At 61.6% G+C, this 21,917-nt stretch overlaps 1 protein-coding gene across 1 annotated transcript in view; it reads left to right on the top strand.

Moving 5' to 3' along the window:
* Nucleotides 1-21,619, top strand: part of LOC112927897 (uncharacterized) — a 30,037-nt gene extending 8,418 nt beyond the window's left edge. Inside the window, exons 2-22 of the mRNA XM_072757285.1 lie at nt 2,111-2,182; nt 3,716-3,787; nt 5,794-5,875; nt 5,978-6,011; nt 6,959-7,038; nt 7,118-7,186; nt 7,311-7,391; nt 7,476-7,727; nt 8,067-8,373; nt 9,043-9,128; nt 9,199-9,581; nt 12,074-12,197; nt 12,645-12,873; nt 13,816-13,885; nt 14,408-14,498; nt 15,899-16,081; nt 16,574-16,684; nt 17,119-17,337; nt 18,377-18,463; nt 19,139-19,216; nt 20,730-21,619. Of these exons, the coding sequence (XP_072613386.1) occupies nt 2,111-2,182; nt 3,716-3,787; nt 5,794-5,875; nt 5,978-6,011; nt 6,959-7,038; nt 7,118-7,186; nt 7,311-7,391; nt 7,476-7,727; nt 8,067-8,373; nt 9,043-9,128; nt 9,199-9,581; nt 12,074-12,197; nt 12,645-12,873; nt 13,816-13,885; nt 14,408-14,498; nt 15,899-16,081; nt 16,574-16,684; nt 17,119-17,337; nt 18,377-18,463; nt 19,139-19,216; nt 20,730-20,939 (2,920 nt within the window). The 3' untranslated portion in view covers nt 20,940-21,619. The remainder of the gene's footprint in view (nt 1-2,110; nt 2,183-3,715; nt 3,788-5,793; nt 5,876-5,977; nt 6,012-6,958; nt 7,039-7,117; nt 7,187-7,310; nt 7,392-7,475; nt 7,728-8,066; nt 8,374-9,042; nt 9,129-9,198; nt 9,582-12,073; nt 12,198-12,644; nt 12,874-13,815; nt 13,886-14,407; nt 14,499-15,898; nt 16,082-16,573; nt 16,685-17,118; nt 17,338-18,376; nt 18,464-19,138; nt 19,217-20,729) is intronic.
* Nucleotides 21,620-21,917: the final 298 nt, after the last annotated feature.

Genomic DNA, 21,917 nt, shown 5'->3' with positions numbered 1-21,917 from the left:
CCATTTGGTGTTTTTTCACATTCTTATCTTCCTTGACCCATTGGCCATGCAAAAGTATGTTTAATTTCCACATATATGTAGATTTTCCAAGTTTCCTCTTGTTTTTTATTTCATGTCATTGGAAAAGATAGCTGCTATGATTTAAATCTTCTTTAAGTTTGCTAGGACTTGTTTTGTGTCCTATCATAGGATCTATCCTGGAGAATAATCTGTGTGGACTTGCAAAGGATGTGCATTCTGCAACAGTTGAATAAAATGTTCTAATAGGTCTTTTAAAGCCATTTGGCCATAGTGTGGTTCAATTCCAAAGTTTCTTTGTGGATTTTTTGTCTAGATGATCTATCCATTGCTAGAACTGAGGTATTAAAGTTGCCTGCTATCATTGTAGTGTTTTCTCCCTTCAGATCTGTATTACTTAACATATTTAGCTGCTCATATGTTGTGTACATATATACTTATGATTTTTATACACTTTTTACATATTGACCCTTTTATCATTATATAACTTTCTTTGACTCTGTTACCATTTTTGGCTTAAAGTCTATTTTGTCTGATATAACTATACAGTTTGTTTGGTTTCCACTTGCATAGAGTATCTTCAATCCCTTTACATTGAACATACATGTGTCTTTAAAGCTGAATGAGTGCCTGGTAGGCAGCAATTAGCTGGGCCTTGTTTTTTTATCTGAAATTGTAGATTTTTCTTCTGGGATTAAGACCCTGCTTCTAATACCATGCTAGTACTGATGCTGTTTTTTGCTGTTTGAGGTTTACTCATTCTCTATTAAGTTCTTTCAAGAGAATCTGGCTTTCTTAAAGCTGAGCTCCCTTATGTAATTATTCCTGATGCCTTCCATTCTCCCAGTAATTTATATCACTAGGGTGTTTTGTCCTCAAGCTTCAAAGACAGAGATTCGTCAAATGTCTGCTGATCTTCTGCATCTCATTTAAGAGTGAGACAGTAGAACATGATTGGAGTTCTGTGTGCTGGAAGCCCACACAGTTGCTGTTCCATACTGCCTCCTTCCTAGGGAACTGTGGGTCTCTGTAGAATTTTCCAGTGCCCAGGAGCACTCATGTTGAGCTATATTCTAGAGTCTATAAACCTTTCTTCAAAATCATCACAAATTGGAAACTTCTCTGGAGTGAGTTGAAGACCTTTGTTTCCTATCAATCTTCTTTGGAAAATCCTCTTCACTCAGGGGGAAAACAGGAGAGAAAAGTAATGAGGAGAGTAGACAGGGTTGCCATTAAGGAAATTGCCTTTCACTTTAGCATGAAAGCTTCTGAAAGAAAGTCTGCATTGTGTGTTGTCAGAGCCTAGTACTTTCCTACACGGCAGTTGTCCACCTCAACCAGCGTCATCCTGACCTGCCTAGTGCAATGAGTAGAGCATGGGTTTTGAAGCTAGATATGGGTTGATGGATTTGAACTATTGAAATCATGGCAAATGCCATGGACCTGAGAGTCTCACCTGGAAAGTGGGAATACTGCCGGTATCATAGAGTTGTTCTGGAATTGGAAACCATGGATGTAAAGGGCCTGGTATATATATGCTCCATGAATGACAATCCTGACATAATTAGAAACATCTATTTTTAGTTTCCTTACCATCTACTGACAGTTTTAGATGTAGCCTAGAGGAAGCAGAAGGAATGACAGAAAGGGAAAGCCAGGAGCATTTTGTGGAGATGTGGTGCCAAAGGCCTCTGCTTCCCACCCAATCACACACACCTTCAAGGGGCAGACACTTGGGAGACAATGAACAACCAAGAGAGCCAGTCAAATCAAAATTAGCTTTGACAACCAATGCACCCTCCTTCATTTGTCCAACAGCCCCCGCTGAGCATGACCAAACATCCTGGTTTGCCACCAGAAGTCCCTCATCCTTGGAAGTCCCTCAGTCCCAAGTACACAGGTGTCACTAGACAACCTTCCCAGGACTCACACTGATGAAAGTCACCCCTGAGGTCACTGAGGGTGTGTGGCGGGCATCAACCACGTGGGTGAGGAGCTTGCTAAAGGGCCTGCCCGAAGCCAGAGAAGGCAGAAACTATTCCTACATGACAGATATAACTCCTCTCTCTGACTCATGTTTCTTCATTTTCAGGTCAGGCAGTGTGGACAACAACTGGATGGACATTTACAACCTTGTGGAAGATTTGGTCAATAAGTTTGAAAAGTATGGCTTCTCTGTGTTAATAGAGTGTTCTCTTCTGCCAGACCCAGTACGGAACCTGTTTAGACTTGGTGGGCATGGGAGTCCCTCCAGCTGGGAACACAGAGCCCAAAGTGAAGTTCTGAAGCAGGAAAGGCCACATCACAGTGATTCCAAGGGTCTCAGCAGCTTTATGTGGCTTCTGCCTGAGAGTCAGGCCATCTTATAGGGACATAGTAATATGCCCTGAGGACCAAACAGATTAGGAAACAGGCAAACAAGTAGCATGGTAATTAAACAGCTGGTGTCAGGGACAAAAAAAAAAAAAAGGCAAAGAATGTATATGATAAGCTTAAAGGAAAAGGAAGAATTTTATTTATTTATTTTTTTATTTTTTTTTTTAATTTTTTTTTAATTTTTATTTATTTATGATAGTCACACAGAGAGAGAGAGAGAGAGAGGCAGAGACACAGGCAGAGGGAGAAGCAGGCTCCATGCACCGGGAGCCCGATGTGGGATTCGATCCCGGGTCTCCAGGATCGCGCCCTGGGCCAAAGGCAGGCGCTAAACTGCTGTGCCACCCAGGGATCCCAAGGAAGAATTTTAATTCAGGATGGCTTCCCAGAAGATGTGGCAATGTTAAGTAGGTTTCCATGGGTGGGAAAGACAGGGGGACAGGAACCATCAAGGAGGCTTCTTAGGGAACGAAGGGTCTGTTTGGCTGCAGAGTAGGGTTACCTCAAGGGAGGGCTAGGAGATGAGGCTGGGCATGTCAGCTTGGAGCTACGGCCATTACAGCTCATAATGCCAGGCCATGGGGCCTAGATTTCCTGCTATGAGCACTAAGGAGCTACAGATGATTCTTGTTTAAGGGTCTGACACGAACAAGTTGTGCAAGAAGAAAAATCCAACAAAAGTGGGTAAAATGAGTGGGAACAAGAGCCAGAGCAGTAGGGAGCTCAGCTAGGGACCTATGGTACCAATTTAGCCCAGGATAATGAGGGTCAGCAGACCAGAAGACAATAGCCAGGAGCAGGAAAGGAAGGGAATATAGATGAATGGCTGCCAAGAGGGAAAATCATTTCTTTGAAAGAAGAGTTGGGGTGAGGAAGGCAGGCAAGGAAGGAAGGACAGTGAAGTTCCAAAGAATGTTATGGAAGAAAGGCCAGGTGGGAGCTCCTCCTGTGGGCGTGTGTAGATGTTGGTCTGTCTCCTTGTGCATGCAGCTGTGTGAGCACCCGCGTGGGCATGTGTGTGCACACACATGCACACAGAGAAAGAGACAGGCAGACAGACAGTCACTACTGGGGTGCTGCGAGTGTAAGGGTGGATTCAGATGCTCCTCCGGCACACTCTTCCAGAAAAGCCAGATGTCTTACAGGCCTCTGAATTCCTCACTAAAGTTATAGGAAGGTCTGGTGTTTGGGAAATCAGCTCCAAAGGAGTAGAGTTAGGGTGGGGACAGGGGAACTGTCATGTGCCCCCTCCCTGATTACTCACTGACATCATGCTGAGCTTGTTACTACGACTTCTCAAAAGCACGTGTTTTCTCCCCAGCCCAAATGTGCGGATTTCCTTCGTCACTTACTCCACAGATGGCCACACGCTCCTGAAACTTACGTCAGATAAGTAAGTGATACTCTGACCCCCAAGGCAGGCCAGTGGGCGAGACTACAGGAAAACGCCAGGGAGCTAGTGGGATCCCTGAAACCGCAGTGGGGAGCCCACTGGAGTGCAGGCTGGGCTGGCCTGGGCTCCCCTCACTGTGCACCCTGACCCCCAGCTCTGGCTCGCCAGCCCTCTCTGACCCCTGGCTGTTCTCACATGGGCCAACCTGGGCCACTAGGTCATTTCTGCTCCCTAAGCTCTGCCTTTCACCTGTCTTGAGTCCTTCTCTCTGCATTCTTACCTGTTCTCGGAACAAGCTAGCTGTGAGGACTCCCCAAAATGTATGGATCAGGTGTGGGGTTCCCTTACTAACAGTGACCTGCATTTAGCACCTGCTATTACGTGTCACTCTCTGCCCTGAGCCAATGGGGTCGCCAGTGAGACGAAGTCATAACCAGGGAGGAAAGAATGAGCAGCATCAAGGTACTGATGGTCTCAGTGAAGGGGATCTTGGTTCCTCAGTGGTTCTGAGAGAAGGAAGCCCATGAGTGGGTCCTGAACACCAGGCCTGAGGAAGGCATGACCTGCCCACATCCTAGATGGGCCATGATGGGCCCAGCAGTTTGCCCAAAAGCCTGAAAGTGGGAAAGATATAGAGCTTTTGGGTAGCTGGTGAAGGGAGTGGAAATTCTTGAGGCACACAAATTACTAGAACCCAATTCAGAGAGTGAAGTACTAAACAAGGTTTAGTAAACAAGAACCCTTAGGGCTGGATGTGGCGGTCCTGGGGGCCCAGCAGCCCTGTCAGCACCATGGAGAGAAGCCAGACAGCAGAGGGGCTAGGAAGCCCCAGGGCTGCTGGCAGGAGGGTGACCACAGGGCAGAGATGGAGTGGCCCCAGGGCTGAGATGGGTATTAAAGAGGAAGAGGGACCACCAAGGACACAGAACCTGGGGCCCCTTCCATGTGCAGTGCTGGGAGCAGGGCTGGAGAGACAGTGCTCCCTGGAGGGAGCCTATTGGGCAAGAACAACACCTGGCCTGGGGCTCATGGGCCAGACACTGGGAAGAGCGGAGAGTTCCCCGTTCTTGGGGGCATAACCTTCGAGCATGGGGTGAGCAAGGAGCAGGGAGAGGGCTCTGCTGGGCAGCCAGCACCTGAATCGGCCCCCACTGGCCATGGCTCCCAGGCCTCACAACCCGGGCGGGGCTGGGGCTCTCAGCACATCTCCAGTCCCCACGGTGAGAAGCCTTCTTGGGGGGCACACAGTCCTCACCTTACTGGGCCAGCTCAGCTGGTCACCGGGGATTGGCTGGAACCTAAGCCCCCTGCCCATCCTGTGCCCAGTCCCACCTCTGAAACCTGCCTTAGCAGCAGCTGCCTGACCAGAGGCCAGCCACAGCCTGGAGTCACTGCTCTTCCACCTGCAGGGACAGCCCTCAGGGCCACTTCCCCAGCACTGGGCCTTTTCTTCAGGAGCACATGAACTCAGGAGCCCTAGTACTCTCACTAAGCAGCTTGCAATCCAGAAAGGGAAGGGACCGGGTCCACGTCAGGAGTCCGTGGCAGGGGAAGACAGGGCAGGGCACGAATAACAACAGGATGACTGTCCCCAAACTCGGCCTCACCTGTTAGAGGATAGTGTGCCTCCTTGGGCACCTGGTGGGTTCTAGCAGCCCAGCCAGTCATCCCGTGAGTGCAGATTCCCAGTGGCAGGCCTGTGAGTGTGCCCCACGTTCACCACGGGCAGGCAGGGCTGGGCCCAGGGGTGCCTGAGAGAGTAAGGAGTGCAGGGAAACCCAGGTCATGGCCATGAACCAGCAGAGTAGCATCCCTCCAGCTGTTCACCAGATAGAGGAGAGAGGAGGCCTGAGCAGGTCCTGTCAGTGTCAAGGGCAGAAGGTCATGACCAGACTACTGGGCCTGTGTCCTTTTTCAGCCAGACAGGACAATACAGGGCCCAGCGGCTCCGGGATGCCTTGGGGCCACCCGAAATCATACCTCAAGCCCTTTTCTGATTTTTTCAGAAATAAAATCCGCGATGGTCTTGCTGAGCTCCAGAACATAGTGCCTACGGGAGCCACACACATGCAGGAAGGATTCATAAAGGTACCAGATCCCGGGGTCTGAGGGCCTGTGCTTCGTGGCGTCCTTACAGCATTCCTGGGTCCTCTCACTGGCCTCCCCCAACGCCGCTTTGTTTCCTTGCAGGTAAACGAGCAGATCGAAGAGGTAAACTCTGGAGGTGAGCTGCCTGGTGACTTCACTGTGGGCAGGTGCGGGGACAGAGCCAGGCCCAGGCCAGCGAGGTCTGAGGCGGCCCTCATGGGCCCCTTCCTGGCACTGAGCCACGGAGCAGGGTGCTGTCCTCTCTGGGCCCCGGCTTTCTCCTCTGTGCAGCAAGGATGGAAACCCCCCACCCCCCCCAGAACGCCCTGGGACTGGGCACGTACCTCCTCAGTTCTTGGTAACCGTGAGGTGCGTGACCTACCCTTGGCTGCCTCGCCAAGAAAGGAAGAGCTGGGGAACCTGGAGCAGACAAAATTCCAGTTTTTGAAAAAAAGTGCTGGGTTTCCCTCTTGCTGCCCACACTATGTGATCACATCTCTGGCCCTGGTCCCTTTTCCCTTCAGTCCCTTCCCTTTGGCACACGTCGTCCCATGACTGTGTCTCCAACACTGGACGAGGCCGCGCTCTGCCCAGAACCGTGTTCATCTGGACTGTGGGGTGGCAGCCCTTGCCAGGAAAGGAGGACCTGGTGGGGAAAGGTGGGGAAAGGAGTGGACCCCTGGGCCTGCAGACCCGGCAGGACTTCCCGCAGGTGCTGCCCCAAGCCGGAGCCGGAGCCAGGGCCGGGCTTCCCACTGCACTGCGGGCATCTGGTACAGTCGAGTCTGGCTGTCTGTCCCTTTGCTCACCTGAGAGGCTGACGCCTGTCCAGGGACATGGCTGGGGTCACCGTGCGGGCCACGGTTGCACGTCTTGTCAGGCGCCGGTTCAGGAGGCAGGGCCAGGGAAGGGCTGAGTGTTGCCCCGGGTCACGCAAGTCCTGGCTGCAGCCTCCTGACCCTCCGGGCGTCCTGCTGGCGGGCTCCTGGGGCGGCCTCTGGGCTACAGGACTGGGGGGCGGGGCAGCCTGTGGGGTCGCCCCGGGGGCCTCGCTGACCAGGATGCCCCCTGCCGCCTCCGCAGACAAGAAGTTTCCGAGCATGATCATCGCCCTGACCGACGGGACCCTGATGCCGGAGCCCTATGAGGAGACCAAGATAGAGGTGAGCCCGCCCGGCTGGCCCCGCGCCCCACCCGCTCGTGCCCCGCCGAGGCCTGTGCTCAGCTCTTCCTTCCCATCAGGCCGAGAGGTCCCGGCAACTGGGGGCAACGATTTACTCCATCGGTGTAATGGACTATCGCAGGGACCAGGTAACTTAGGGGGGCCGTGGCGCCTGTGACTGGGCAGGGCGGGCGGGGGGCAGAGGCCGGCGTGGGGTGGGCGCCCCCGGGGCGGGGACCCCTGCACCCTGCAGCCCTGGCCGCTGTGTCGCAGCTGCTGAGCATCGCGGACAGCCCAGATCACGTGTTCGGGGTGGACAACGGCTTCAAGGGGCTACAAGACATCGTGGAGCCCGTGAGTGCGGGACGAGGGAGGGGAGGGGAGGGGGGCCCGGGGCGCGGCCCGCGGCCCCTCACCAGCCGCCCCCCCCTCTTGCAGCTCACAGCTAAGTCTTGTATTGAAATCACAAATTTGGAGCCTTCCACTTTCTGTGCCGGACGTAAGAGCTGTAGCCACAAGCCCCGGGGGTGCGGTGCACGCGGGGCGTGCGAGGCGTGTAGGACGTGTGCGTGCGGGGCGTGCGAGGCGTGCTGTGCTTGCAAGGCGTGCTGTGCGTGGGGACGTGCTGTGCGCGTAGGACGTGTGCGTGCGAGGCGTGCTGTGCTTGCAAGGCGTGCTGTGCGTGGGGACGTGCTGTGCGCGTAGGACGTGTGCGTGCGGGGCGTGCTGTGCTTGCAAGGCGTGCTGTGCGTGGGGACGTGCTGTGCGCATAGGACGTGTGCGTGCGAGGCGTGCTGTGCGTGTTGTGCTTGCAAGGCATGCTGTGCGTGGGGATGTGCTGTGCATGGGCGGCGTGGTGTGCGTGCTGTGCGTGTAGGACGTGTGCGTGCGGGGCGTGCTGTGCTAGCAAGGCGTGCTGTGCGTGGGGACGTGTGCGTGCGGGGTCGTGCTGTGCTTGCAAGGCATGCTGTGCGTGGGGACGTGCTGTGCGCGTAGGACGTGTGCGTGCGGTGCGTGCTGTGCGTGTAGGACGTGTGCGTGCGGGGCGTGCCGTGCGTGCAGGGCGTGTGGTGTGCGCAGGCCGTGTGGCGCGTGCTGCACATGTGGAGGGTGATGTGCGTGCTGCGCGTGTGGGGCGTGCTGCGTGTGCAGGGCGTGCAAGGTGTGCGGTGCGTGCGGGGCGTGCTGCGCGTGCGAGGCGTGCGTGGTGTGCGGGGCGTGCAGGGTGTGCGGGGCGTGCGGGGCGTGTTGCGCGTGCGGGGCGCGCGGGGCGTGCAGGGTGTGCTGTGCGTGCGGGGCGTGCTGTCCGTCGTGTGCGTGCAGGGCGCGCGGGACGGTGGCTGAGCGCCGGGCGTGAGGAGGCGTGTCCGCGCGGCGTGCGCACCGAGGACTGTCACGCAGGTACGTGTTTAACTGTGTTTTTGGTGTGTGACGCGATGCGCGCGCGGCCGCGTGAGCTTAGGCCCTACGGGGCCACCCACGCGCGTCTTGGCGAGGCGCTGAGATCTCGGGCGAGCGGCGGGGAGGGAGCAGGCGCGGAAGAGTCGCGCGCACGACGGCCCGCGGGCGGGGCCCGGGCACTCGCGACCCCGCACCCGCACCCTCCGAACGCCGCTGAGGGGCCGCGTGCCCGCGCCCGCGCTCCCGTCTCGGCCCCGCCCCGCTCCCGTCCCCGCTCCCGCCCCCGCTCCCGCCCGGGCTTCGCGGCGTTCTGGGCGGACCTCCCGCGGGCTGTGGGGACTGAGGCGCCGGCTCCGCCCCTCCCCCCGCGGCGCCCACGCTCGGGCCACGTGCGTCACCCCGGGTCGGCCGCGGGCGCATCAGGCCCCTTGGCGGGCCGCCCCGAGGGAAGCTCGCCGGCGCCGCCGCACCCGGGGGGGGGGGGAGCAACCCCGGACCAGCCTTGTGGTCCTGACGGCCGCGCGGCGAGCGGAGCGACCAGGGCGACCCGGAGCGACCCGAGTGCTGACGGGACCCGACGGCGTCGTCCCCCCCCCCCCCCCAGCTCCTGCGCGCCGCGCCGGCCTCCAGGCGATCCTGAGGGGGGGCGTCCTGCTGCCGGCGACAGCACGCGGCCGTCCCAGCGCCTCAGTGCCCGGCGGCCGCTCCCGGAGGCCCCGCCCCCACCTGGGCCGCCCCGTCAGTCCTCGCGTCCCCGCAGAGTCCCAGCGCCCTCACAGCGCAGCTCCGCGTTTCCCGCTCCGACCTCGAGGCTGTGGCCGCCTTGAGGCCGCTGACGCCCCGGAGGCTGAGCCCAGGCAGGACCCCGGACCCCGATCCACGGAAGGACGCCCTTGGTTCCGCGGCCTCGGAGTCCGTCAGCGCGCCACGGAGCCCGGGCCCTGCCGTCTCAGCCCCGCGGGAGCCCGGGCGGGCGCCGAGGCCTCCAGGCCGGATCCAGCCCGCCGTCCGCACCGCCAGCGCGGTGGCACCAGGCCGCCTTCCGGAGCGCAGCCCCCCCGCCTCCGAGGCCTCGGAGCGCCCCTCCCACTACTTGCTGGGCAGCTCTGGTTCCCGCACGGAGTCGTCCTGGGAATGCCTGTGGTGCCAACACGGTGTTGGGACGTCCTGTTGGCTTTGGGATTCTCGGCACAGCGGCTGGGAGAGTCCTCTCCCTGGGCGTGTGCGGTGCGCTTGGGCTTCTTCCCTCCCTCAGGCCGGAAGTCGCTGGCACCCAGTCCCTCCTTGTCCTGCAGGGGACTGGCCCCGAGCGAGGGTGTCAAGCAGCCCAGCAGCAGGGCCCATCCGGGGCGGCACCTAGGAGGACACGGGGCAGAGGAGGCTCTCCTCTGAGATCCAGTGGGCAGGTCCCGAGGGCGGCGGGGGACCCTAGGGGTGGAGCGGGTGCAGGCTGTGAGGGCAGGAGGAACCTGCAGGGGGGACGCAGGCCCCGCTGTGGGGTCGGGGACACCCCTGCAGCCAGTGTGCTCAGCTGCTGTCCCTCCACTGCCCCGTGAGGAGGCTCCCCGAGGCGCAGCCCTGCTGCGGACCACAGATCCTCCCAGAGGCAGTGATGACGGTCATGCACGCAGCTGTCCCAGCTTGTTTCTCAGGGCTGTCCGTCCATGAACGGGAACGTGCAGGGATGCACCCTCCTGCGGCTGTCGCACACGTTCCATCATGCAGATGGAGCTCGCGTCCTTCATCTGCCTCCCGGCTCAGTGTCCCGACTGTCCCCTATCTGTGGCTATGGCAGGCGGCGAACACCTTGCAGCTCAGGCTCTGAGGACAGGGCCGAGCAGCCCCCGGGTCCACCCAGGGCGGTCACTCCCCTCGGGGCCCTCGTCAGGGCCTGGTGGGCAGGTTGCCGTCCTGACTGCTCCACTGCCTGCGGTCTCCTCGGGGAGCTACGCGCCTCTGCAAGTCCTCTCCTTGGGCGTCTTCTGCCCCAAGAGAAAGCTCTCACTCTGGGGCGTCCGCCTCCCTGCGGGGGCTGCAAGCCGTCAAGCTACCGAGCAGTGCAGCAGCCCCAGGGGGATCCGGCTCCCACAGGCCACCAGGGTCCCCACTGGGCTTCTCTGTTTTCCCGGGCCCGTTCCTGGTGGAGGACTGGGGAGGCTGCGGGGGCAGGAGCAGCCCCCACGCAGAGGGAATCCCTTGACCGCCGCATCCCTTCTGTTCAAAATGTGGAACCTTACCCTGCTTTCTTTCTACCCACCAAGTTTTCCTAGAGTGACAGGACCCCTTGAGAGCGGCACTGTCTGGGAACAGATGGTGCGGCTGCAGAGCTGAGGTGACGACTGTGCAGGGCCCCCAGGGCCGCAGGGCACACACTGTAGGAAGGGGGCGCCCGGGCAGACGGTGGGCAGGGTGCGAGCTCCCCGAGGGGTGCAGGCCCTGGGGGTCCCGGGCCGTCGGCAGCCCTGCCCTCAGCGGCCACCCCCCACCTCCCCCATCACATGCTGGCCACAAGCACACTGGCCCACCTTCCCCAGGAGGCTGCCAGTAGCCAGGTCCCCTTAGGGCCCTGAGGCTCAGGACTCCTAGCTGTGGAGTTGAGGACCCTATCGGGGATTAGAGGGGGTTCCTCCCTGCAGAGGCTGCAGGGGAGCAGCTCATACCTGGAACGGGCACGGGGGGCGCAGGTGGGAGCTGCACTGGGCCCCCGAGATCCTCCCCGGAGTGCAGGGGAAGCCACCTGCCCTCTCTTGGCCTTGGCTCCGTCCCCGTAACTGGGTGAGTGACGCCGAGCTCGTGGGACCTGGAAGATGAGGGGAAGTGGATGTGGGCCCACGGGAGATGCTCAGTTAGTGGGTGGTGCAGTTGGGACTGCATGCCATGTTCAACGCCTCGGGCTGGCACGGAGCTGCCCACGTCTGCTCCCTTGTCCTCGCTCGCTGGGCAGGCAGCCTCTGTTCTCTGTTTCTTCCTCTGGAGCCCGGCGTCCCCACATGCTGCTGCCCGATTTTCCCTCTCTGCCCACGTCTAAGCACATGGGGGTGTGAGCGTGCCTGTCGGCCTTGCAGGGAGAGAACGTGCCGGAATGCAGCTTGTAAATGAGGCTTCCGTGGGCCGAGGGCGGCAGCCGTGCCCAGGTGGCCTAGCTGGCCGGGCCAGAGGGTTCACAGGGAACAAGTCCAAGCGCTCTGTGGCCCCACAGGGCCTGTGTCACGAGGAAGGGGCCTGACGGGTGCGCAGTGAGCAGGCAGCCTGGCACCGTCAGGCTCAGCAGCAGCGCAGTGTGGGCTCCGCGTAGGGACAGGACCTATCCCTGAGGGACGTCCAGCCCGGCCTGCACGGTCGGTTTCCTCAGTGGTCCTTGCGGGCCAGTTGGCGCAATGAGCAGATCGCAGGACGGCTGTGTCACAGCAGACCCCGCGTGATGGGCTGCAGGGAGGGGGCTGCCTAAGGGGGGCGCTGGCCCCCAGGGAGCCCCCAGGTTGAAGCCAAACAACACAGACCCTGGGATGGCAGGTGTTCCCGTCCTAGAAGCCACTTTTCTGGGACGTTTACCCCTGATCTTGGAAGGGGGGGAGGGAGAAGGCCTGAAGTCCGGGCAGCAGGCAGACGACTCGGAACCCCGCCCTGGTCCGCAGGCGGCACAAAGCCCTGAGGCCGGCGGCCCTGCAAGGCCCTGCTGCTGTGCAGCCCGGGGAGTCACCGAGCGAGGGCGGAGTGAACTGCGGGGACGTACTGGGCCTGCTGGGAGCTGCAGCCAAGGTGGGAGCTGACTGCCCGGGGCTCCCCGGAAACTCCTCCGTCACCTGCTGGCTCTGGGCCAGGCCCTAAGTGGTCCTCTCTGGCCTCCCTGCTGTTGGCTTCAGCCTGGGGGGCTGCTGGCAACCCCAGTATGTCGTGCATCCATGTGGAGGGGAAGCACTTCCCTAATGCCAGGTGGGGGGGTGAGGGTCCTTGCGGCCTGGGGGGCGGGGGCACAGGGGAAGTGTAATCCTCGGCAGACTTCCAGAACTGCGGCTGAGACAGGACTTCTCTGTCCCCAGGGGATTCCTTTGTGGGGTCCCAGATCATAGCATAAACAGAGGAGGTTGGGAGCCTTTAATGGGCTCCAAGTGTCAGGGGTGAGTGTGAGTCTCCCAGGAACCTGGGGCTCCCTCGGTGCTCAGAGTGGATCTTGGTGGCACCCGGTGAGGATCCGGCCCTGGGGAGAAAACACATCCTGTTTGGACTCGTGTGCTTATTCACAGACACCCCTCAGTTCCACCTGGGGGTCCTGTGTTATGTGAGCTGAGGATCCTCAGTCTCACCTCACCCAGAGGTTTGATTGTTGCCTTTACAGAAAATTATGAACTGATGGTTTCTGGAAGAGGTTTTAATAACGCAAGGAACCCGGAGGAAGTTATTTGTAGATTCATTTTCACGGATAAGAAATTCTTTGGTAAGCAGCTCCCTTGGTGCCTGCATGTGACACATGCCCCCCCCCCCCCGGGGGGGCTGCCTCCCCCAGCCGCCAGGCCTCCGGAGCCCTACTGCCCCCTCACTGTGGACATGGTGAGCATAGGGTGTGTGCACAGTGCCAGGGCCCCCTGCTGGGAACCTGGCCACCTGAACCCGAAGCTGGGCGGTCCTCAGCCCCCAGCAGCACCACAGTCTCCTGGAGCAGGGCTTCACCCCTGCCAGGGGCCTCTGGCTGCCCCCCGTGCCCCAGAGCTGTGTGCTCCTCCTGCCCTGAGCGGCAAGGACCCCAGGCCCGGGGCTCCCTCGGGGCCAGGCGCACAGGGCTTCCCAGGAGGGTCTGCACGGTCCTGGGGTTGAGAGAGGGCGCCAGCTGCCAGGCCCTGGCCCCGGGATCCTGGTGCTGGCCGGGTGGCCTGAGGAAGCCACGAGTGGCAGGCAGATGTGCCCTCAGCGTGGAGGGCATGTGGCCCTCCCCAGAGGTGGGGCTGGGGCCCCCGTGTGTGCTGCCCAGCCCCGTGGCCGTTGGACCCCAGTACATGGTGTTCAGAGCCCTCTGGTCAAGCCAGAGCTGCGTACGTCACTGTAGGCACGTCATTGTAGGTCGGCATCTCTGTGGGGTCAGCCTCTTCTTCTCCTCTTGGGGCCTCCCAAGACTTCTTGCTGTGGCAGAACTTGTCACTCTGCACTTGTCACTCTTTTGTTCTTGCTTATCTCACAGTCCCTCTCTCTCCAGGCCTTCCCAGGCGAGGTCCTTGGGAGCGGGCCCTTTCCCTTCCAACTGGAGCACTGCCCGGGGCCTGGTGCGCGGGGGGGCGGGGGGGGGGTGAAGGGCAGGAAGAGAGCTGGTGTGCGCCAGAGAGTGAGCTCTGGGAGGAGGGGGACGGCTGCACCCACTGAGTGTTCCCTCCTGATTTTCTCGTAGATAAAAAAGCGATCACTATGGACGACACCACGGTGATGTGCCCGGGAGTAACAATAGACAATCCAGATGAGTAAGTACTCAAGTCGGCCTCACCATCGTTGCCCTGAAGTAGGTGGAGGGTGGAGGCCCCTCTGGAGGCAGCACGTGTCCCTGTCCTGAGGCTCAGGGCCTCTCCCACACTGTCTTGTTGGTCACACGACGTGCTCAGGGATCTGCTGTGCCCCGGCCTCCCCTGAGGAGCGCAGATAAAAGACTGATGCGCCCGGGGACCATACCCCTGTTCCACATAGCTGTTTGCAGCTAAGCCAACAATTCTGCAAACGGAGAGGAATCAGGTGACACCAGGCCACTACCCCTGGAGACTTAGTGCATGGCCTCGAGGGTATCAGACCCCACACAGGGCTCCTCATGCCTGGTCAGGGTTCACTGTACAGGTTGACCCCCACTTCCCCTGCCAGGTTCTCCCTGGGGACCCCAATGCCTAACGACCAAAGTCACTACACTGAGAGGAGCTGTGGGCCGTGGCTTGGGCTCAAGTGCAAGAACTGCCTCTCTGGGTTGTTTGTCACTTTCCGAAACTTCTGTTCTATAGGGTGGTCTTAGTTGAAGTTAGCCTGAATAACGGCATCAACTTCATCAAGAGCAATGCTAACATCACCAGCAAGAACTGTGTGACTGCCAGGGTAAGGCTGCAGCCTCCCTCCTGGGCTGTTCAGAGGGGCACGCTGCAGGAGCACACACCCGGGGAGTCAGCAGGGCTCACGACCCAGGACCTGGGGGAGTGGTTGGTGCAGGCCGCCCAGGGCCCTCAGCGCTTCGTCAGCAAGCTGTCCCCACACACAGGCTGGAGCTGCCCTAGAGTACCCCATGAGAGCTCCCTACATGCACCCCCTGTGCAGGGCCTGCAGACACTCTGTGAACCAAGGGTCCTGGGGGCACAGGAAGGGGACGGTCAGAGCTCCGAGCAGACTCTAGAGGTGGTGCTGAGGCTGTGACACCTGCTTGCCCCCCCAAGCCACCTGCCCTGGCCCAGGCTAGTGCCAGGGAGCTCGGGGCCCCACCCTACATCCCGGCTGGGCGCTGTGTGTGAGGGGCCGAGTCCAGGACCTGGGGGACACTGGGGCACTGCAGGCCCAGGCCCCAGGCAGAGGTCTGTGGGGGGGCCAGCCGTGGGCCTGTGCAGCCCGGGTGTGTTTCCAGGGCGTGTGGGCATCTGCTGACGGCCCCGAGCCCAGGCCTGTGTGGGGCACCCCCGGTCGTTTGGCAGAGGGCCTCAGCCTCCCCCTCTGAAGGCCCCTGCTGTCCTGCCGCGGGGGGCAGCCCCAGGACTGCATGGAGGGCCGGGGGCTTTGCTCAGGGACAGGCCCATGGAAAGGAAGGTGCCGCTCCAGGTGCCCGCTCCTCGGAGCGGCAGGTCATGTGGGCACAGGGGCAGGGCAGCGGGACGTGGGTGACAGTGTCAGTAGGGAAGACCGTGCCTGGGAGGAGGGCGGCCATGCCCTATTGCCACCACAAAGTGTCCAGTGCCGGCCTGGGAGGGTCCCGGCAGTGCGGACAGGCCCCTGAGTCTGCACGGTGCCCACACCTGCCTCTCAGAGCCACCCGCCCCCAGAGCCCGCCCTCAGCAGGCACATGCCCGGGGGACTCAGGAGGAGCCACAGTTCCCTGCAGCCCCACGGGCCCTACCCTGCCTCCCCTCAGCCGCCCCATCCCCGGGGCTCAGACGCGCTCCCCACTCGCTCCCTGGTCCTGGGAAAGCAGACAACTTGGCTCCGGGCAGGGCCATGCCGCCGTTAGCCGAGGCACGTGGGGAGGACTGTCCTTGTCACAGCACAGAGGCCCTGGATCCCCTGTCAGGCTGCAGGGCCCAGCCTCTGAGTGGGGCCAGTGGGGCCATCTGTGGCTCAGAGCTGCCAGGGTGCCTCAGGGTCCAGCCCAGCCTCCTGGTGCTCTGTGCTCTCTGCAGGTGGGGAAACCTGAGGCCACTGGGGCAGGCAGGCGGGAGGTGACTGCAGGGTACAGGGCTTGCGCCCCCAAGCCAGTCACACCCACCCCGGCTCTCTGACACCTGTGCTGTCTGTAGGATGTGCCGGTGGAAGTGCCAACTGTTATTCCTCCAATACCAACTCCGCACATCGATCTTCCCACACCGCCTGCCACCTCAAATATGCCAAATGTCAATCCTCTGTGCCTGGCTCTGCTCCTGCTGGCCCTGCTTTTACTGCCGTTCCTTATCTGGTGCTGCTGGCGACATTGCTGCAAAAAGGTGAGTGTCATCTGGGGCACGAGGCCATCTCCTGGGACAATGCCAACAGCTCCAGGACTCAGCCCCTCACCCCACCCCCACCCCAAGATGCCTGTGGGCAGGTTCCCCTCAGCTCCCAGGTCATCACATGAGCATACAGAGGCACAGACTGGCTTCTATTCCAAAGCGGAGACTCCGCCCCCATCTAAGGCTCAACCTGCCTCCTGCGTGTCTCTGCAAGTGCCTGTGAGCTGCCCTGGCTGCTGGGGAGAAGCCACTGCAGGGCCCGGGCCCCAGGGAGGCCTCCCAGCAGCCCGGCTTTGGGAGGAATCGGGCCCCAAGCTCCAGAGGAGGCCTCTGGTGCTGAGGGAAGGGGCCGGGTCCTACGGGAGGCACTGAGGGCCCCGAGGGGGGTCCTGCTGGCCAAGAGGATCCCTGGCCTCTGAGGCACTGAGCCCCGGACACCCACGGGGTCTCTGCCTGCGTCCCCTGGGTCCGGCTCGTCTTCCTCAGCCATCACTAAGGGCCAGGGTGCGGGCCCCGTGCTGGGCACCCAAGACAGGACTGCGGCTGCCCCTGGCCGGGCCCCCAGGAGCTCACCGCCTGGTGTCTGCCCTGCTATTGGTACCTGGAGCTGGAGGGCAAAAAGGTTACCTGCAGGGGCGTGGCAAGCAGAGCCCCAGCAGAGGACAGGCAGTGGCCCCGGCGGGGAGCGGGGCAGACACCTGGCTGCTGGGTTTGCCAGGCCTGGGGCCAGAGCAGGTGCAAGGGGAGAAGCGGCAGAGGGAGGCGAGGACAGAGCACAGCAGCAGGACAAGGCAGTCCCCCTGCTGTGAGGGGTGTGGGGGCACAGAGAGGGCGTGGGCGCTGCCATCCCACAGGGGAGGCCGGGGAGGAGGAGGGCTGCGGGTGGGAGGAGGGGGAGCGGGCGAGAGCTCCCATCTCCCGTGATGGACAAGCTGCTGACCTAACCACTGGCTGGGGTGCCTCTGCCGGGAAGGACCAGGCGCCCCAGGGCGCGTCTCCCAGCCCAACCTCCAGCAGGTCCCGCCCCCTGATGCCCCGGGAGCCTGAGGCTCAGGGCGGTGCAGCGGCTGGGCCGAGACCCGCAGGCACAGGGTGGCAGAGGGCTCCCCGGAGCCCCTGCTGTGCCCCCCGCTGCTGAGCAGGGCTCCTGTGTGACGTGGAGCCGGCCCCGCACGCCCCCAGCCCGCGCTCCTGTCTCTTTGACATTCCAGCCTTGCAAGGAGCTACCAGCAGTGCAGATAATACAAAGGGTAAGTCTGCCGTTGGGCCTGATGGTCAGCGTGCCTGGCACCCACGCCGACCTCTGCCCAGGGGCTCCTGCTGCCTGTGGGACCCTGCGCCCCAGCCCCGCCACCTCCCAGCTACCTGCAGAGAGGGCAGCAGAGGGGAGCCCTACCCGGGGGGGGGGCAGGGGCCCTGGGGAGGACTCGAGGACCCTAGCCCTTCCCCAGTCAGCGGCGTGGCTGCTCCGGGGCCTGCACCCCTGAACCCACACTGGAGGTAGTGTGCGGCAGCAGGCGCAGTGACCCAAAGAAACGGGGCTTTGTCACTTCCCCGAGGACAGTGTGGGGCGCTGCTGCCCCAGGTCTCATGTGAGTTTTTGGGAAAAGAGCCTCTGGCCTCAGGACCAGATCCCCCCTTTGGCTCTGGTGTATGTTGGGCTGCATTTCCTTGATCTCCACCCCTGTCCCCTGGCAGGAGAGGGGCTTGGCTGGGGTTGGATGTCAGGGACCGCAGGTGGGAGGTTGGAGGGTGTGTTACCTGGCATCCAGCTGTGAGGCAGGCCCCGCCCAGGTGAGCACAGAGCAGGGGCAGGGGAACAGGCGGTGGATCCCCAGGCAGGGGCCCAGGCCAGCCCCAGGAGAAGTAGTTGGGTGGGGACACCGCGTCCTGAGTAGGGCACCTGAGCCTCAGAGCTGGTAGGACACAGGCCTCCCTGCCCGGGGCGGTTCAAGGACAGGGTGCAGTGTCACCTGCTGAGAATGGAGCTGCCTGGGTCAGGTGGGTGCAGCCCGGTGCCCTGCACATTCCCCCAACAGCCCTCCGCACCTGCAGGCCTGACCAGGCTTCTCTACCAAGGGCAGCAGAAGCCGTGTCTGCAAACCAAAGCAGTTTGCTTGTTGCCCCATTGAGAACACTGTCATCTGCAGGCTGCTGCTCATTGGTCCTTGCAAGTTCCCTCACCCCGTTTTGAGTCACGAGTGTTTGACAGGTGCTGGGGCAACAGATACCCTGTGTCTGCACCAGGAAGCTGCCCACCAAGGGGTAAAATGTGCTTTCTCCTCCTAGGAGCCCATGGGCAGATGTGTACCACCACCTTGCCCCACATTTATTGTCCCTTGTGCTTGCCAAGGAGGTGGGATGAGACGGATAGAGGTGAGAGGGGCCCTGGGGAGGGTGCTGTGACCCCCAGGCTACGCTGAGGGATGGGGTACAGCCAGGTCATGCATCCCATGAACTGTGGTTTCGGGGGGAGACGACCTTTCTGGGCACTGACCTGATCCCTTGCACCAGAGGGCAAAGGGCGTCACGATCCTGGGGCCCAGGGTCCCCACTTTGGCAGCCCGGGGTTTGCAGATGTGGGTGGCTGGCTGCAGCCCACCCCTATTAAAAGTACCCAGAAATGCCAGCGGCACCTGTGAGCGGGCGTCTGCTGCGCAGGGTGAGGACGGAGCTGACGACGTTGTCCTCGGGGCCCAGTGAGGTGGGGGGACCAGGGCCTCCTGCAGGTCGGGGCCTGAAGGAGAGGTCCTTACGCCGGGACCTGCCAGGGCCCCGTCCTTGAGGGGGCTCCCGGCCCAGCAGGTGGCCCTGAGCACAGGGCTGGGGAGGCCCGGGTGCCCAGTATGAGGGGCACGTGCTCCAGGTCCCAGGGTTTTTTGTGACAGGCAGCGATGCCGGCCCCAGGCCCTGCCCCCCGTGGGGGCTGCGAGGCGACTTCAGCGTGTGCCCACGGCCAGGGTGCTCCGGGGTGTCACGCCAGGGAGTCTCCACGCCTCTGCAGGGCACCCCGTGCCTTGGAGCTCCCTCACGGCCACATCTGCTTTTCAGGGGAAACTGGACACCTTGTGTGACTTTGTTCAGTGCTGCAATCAGATGCCGTTGCTGTGGTGTCAGCCCAGGAGCAAGGTGAGCGGGCCCAGGGGTGCTCCCATGGGCAGGGGCATGTTTGCTCTTTGCCCGTGACCGCGGCACGATGGGTCTGTGGCTCGGATCCCGTGTTTGGGTATCTGCCGACGCAGGAGAGCTGGTGCCCTTGAGCCGTCCAGGCCAGTGCCGGGCTCCGCACTGCGAGCTTCTGACTTTGAGGGACTCGGTGTGTTGTGCTGTGGAGGGGGAGGCAGGGCCCTGAATGACCTGGGTGCTCACAGCAGTCGGTGCTCCCACTCCTGTGTTACAAGGTCCAGACGATAGAGAAGCACGGGGAGTGTATGTGTGTCCACTGTGCAGTGTGTTAGACGTGCGAACAGTTCTCGGCATCAGTATCTTACTCTCAGAATAAGCTGATCACAGACCTCAGGATGAAACAGGGCTGGACACAGAGGGGCCTTATGATGCATCCACGGGGAGGAGCCTCCTGCCACTGTGCCTCAGGGGCTCCCCAGGGAGGGGCGTGTGAGGACACTGGGCAGGGCTCCACCCCTGCAGGCAGGCTGACCTTGACCCCTGTGCTGCCCAGGGGCTGTGTGAAGGTCTCCAGCGATCACTGGGATGGCAATGCCAGTGGCTCCCCCGACCACATCCACAGCTCACAAGGCCGCACACACACAGGCCGGAGCCTGTGCGGGGACAGATGCGCATTCCTCGTGTAGCAGCAGCAAGTGCAGTGCGGAGCCGGTGCTCCAGAGCACCAGCCGTGGGAACTAGCAGGAGTGGCCTTTTGGGGGTCCCAGTGAGTCCCGTGGCACTGACCTGAAGCTGAGGAGCCCTGGGGGGGAGGAGGCGGGGCGGCCCGGATGGCCGGTGGCGGAGTAGAGGTGAAGTTGTGGATAAACGATCCAGCGACTTGCTGGACGCAGACAGTGGGGACCCAGGGTGCTCACCGTGCTGTGGGCCGTGTGGCCCCGGGCGCTCTGCGATGAGCAAGTAAAAGCAGGAACACTTGCTTAGAAAAGACCAAGTGTGTGTCCTTGAGGCTCCGTAGAGGCTGCTCAGGGAGTGACAGGTGGCCAAGCCCTCGGCCTCGCTGTCCTGCCGGGGGTGTCCCTGCGCGGGGTCCTGACCCCTCTGGGCCTGTCGTTGGCTCCACGTTCTAGGGGGTGCACCGCTGGGCTGGAGGCGCCCCGGGTTTCTTATGACCCGAGGCCCAGGGCTTTGAGGTACGATGCTCTGGTCGTGTTGCTCCCTGGGAGGGAAAGCCTGGCTGTTCTGAAGGGCTTGTCGGGGTTCTTCCAAGCATCAGTTGGGGCCACCGCGGCCTGTGCCCTTCGTGACTCACCCGGCCCCCAGCCGATACTCCAGGTGAGAGAGCGCGGGACAGGTTTACAGATGCACCCGGTGCACCCACCCTGTGTGGGGACTGGGGGGACCAGCAGGCCTGCCCACACCCGTCCAGGCTACGGTATGAGGAGCACTGTGGCCCAGCCTGCAGGCAAGTGCATTGACAGCAGCTGCTCAGTGACAGTGTCTCCTCTTCCCGCAGCGCCGGTGCTTCAACTTCAGCCTCCAGCCCTGCAGGCGCCTGCCCTGTGGCCCCAGGATCTGCCTCCCGGCCCCCCAGGAGTGCTTCCCCCTCAGCAGCTGCTGCTCTCGGTACCAGCCCGCCCCCCGTGTCTGCTCCAGGCTGCCCTCCAGGATGCTGCCCCCGCCCCGCGCCCTCTGCGGAACCGCTCTGTCACTCCCGCCCCCGTAGCCCAGCCTCCGACGCACCAAAACCCCAAGATTATTAAGAGCCCTTTGTGCACTAAATTAGACACCTGTATTGAGTCTTGGTTTACAGTCAGCGGAGCTGGAATTAGTTGCTGCTCTGCACAAGCCTGTTGCCTGCAGAGCATCGCTCCGCTGTCTGTACTGCTGCTGCAGGGACACGGCTCCCCCAGCCCCACGGCCTGTGACGCCGGGGGTGGGGGCCAGATCCTACTCTTGGAAAAAAAAAAAAAAGCCCCCAACGTCTCTGAAATATGAATACGATGCTGTCTCCTTCTCTAACGTTACGCAGAGTTTGACTAGTCTCCCCTCCTTCACGGCACGTTCTCAGGTGGCCGGGGTGGGTGTTCCACACCCTGAATGTGCCCTAGACGGAGACCGGCATGGAAAGCTCTGCAGCTGCCGGGCGGCGACTCCTTGCAGACACCCTGAGGTGTCGCTGAGTCTGTAGAGCTGCCCCTGCGGTCCCAACAGCCCTCCTACCCCCTGTTGACAGGAAATGAAAGTCCCTCAGCCTTCACCCTCCCATCCTGGCTGGTCGCAGTTGCGGTTCCAGTTCCGGGTGGAATTCCTGGAGATGAGTGTAGGTCACTATGTCAGGCTGGGGTTTGTCGTCTATTTGGGGGTTGATCGTCGTTCTTTAAGAAATAAAAGGTTTTCCGGTAAGGTTGGTGTGTGCGTGGCGGGGGTGGCCGTCAGGGCGGCCCTGCGGAGCCCGAGACCCTGCAGCCGCCGGCGGTGCCCCCCCCCCATGGTCCCCGCCGCCGCATGGTGTGTGTCCGCTGCCCGGCAGGACAGGACGGAGCCGAGTGGCCCTTGCCACCTGGGGGCTCCGGCAGCGCGTCCGTTCTCGGGCTGCCCTGGGTACTGACGCCAGGCTCCGGGGGCTCCCGCACCTCGAGATGCAGGACATGGACGCAGAGGCTTCAGCCCGCGGGGGGTGGGGTGGAGTGAGACTTGGGGG

This window comes from Vulpes vulpes, chromosome 4 (genome assembly GCF_048418805.1).
Source record: "Vulpes vulpes isolate BD-2025 chromosome 4, VulVul3, whole genome shotgun sequence".
Taxonomy (NCBI): Eukaryota; Metazoa; Chordata; class Mammalia; order Carnivora; family Canidae; genus Vulpes; species Vulpes vulpes.
This window is presented reverse-complemented; position numbering and strand designations above follow the sequence as displayed.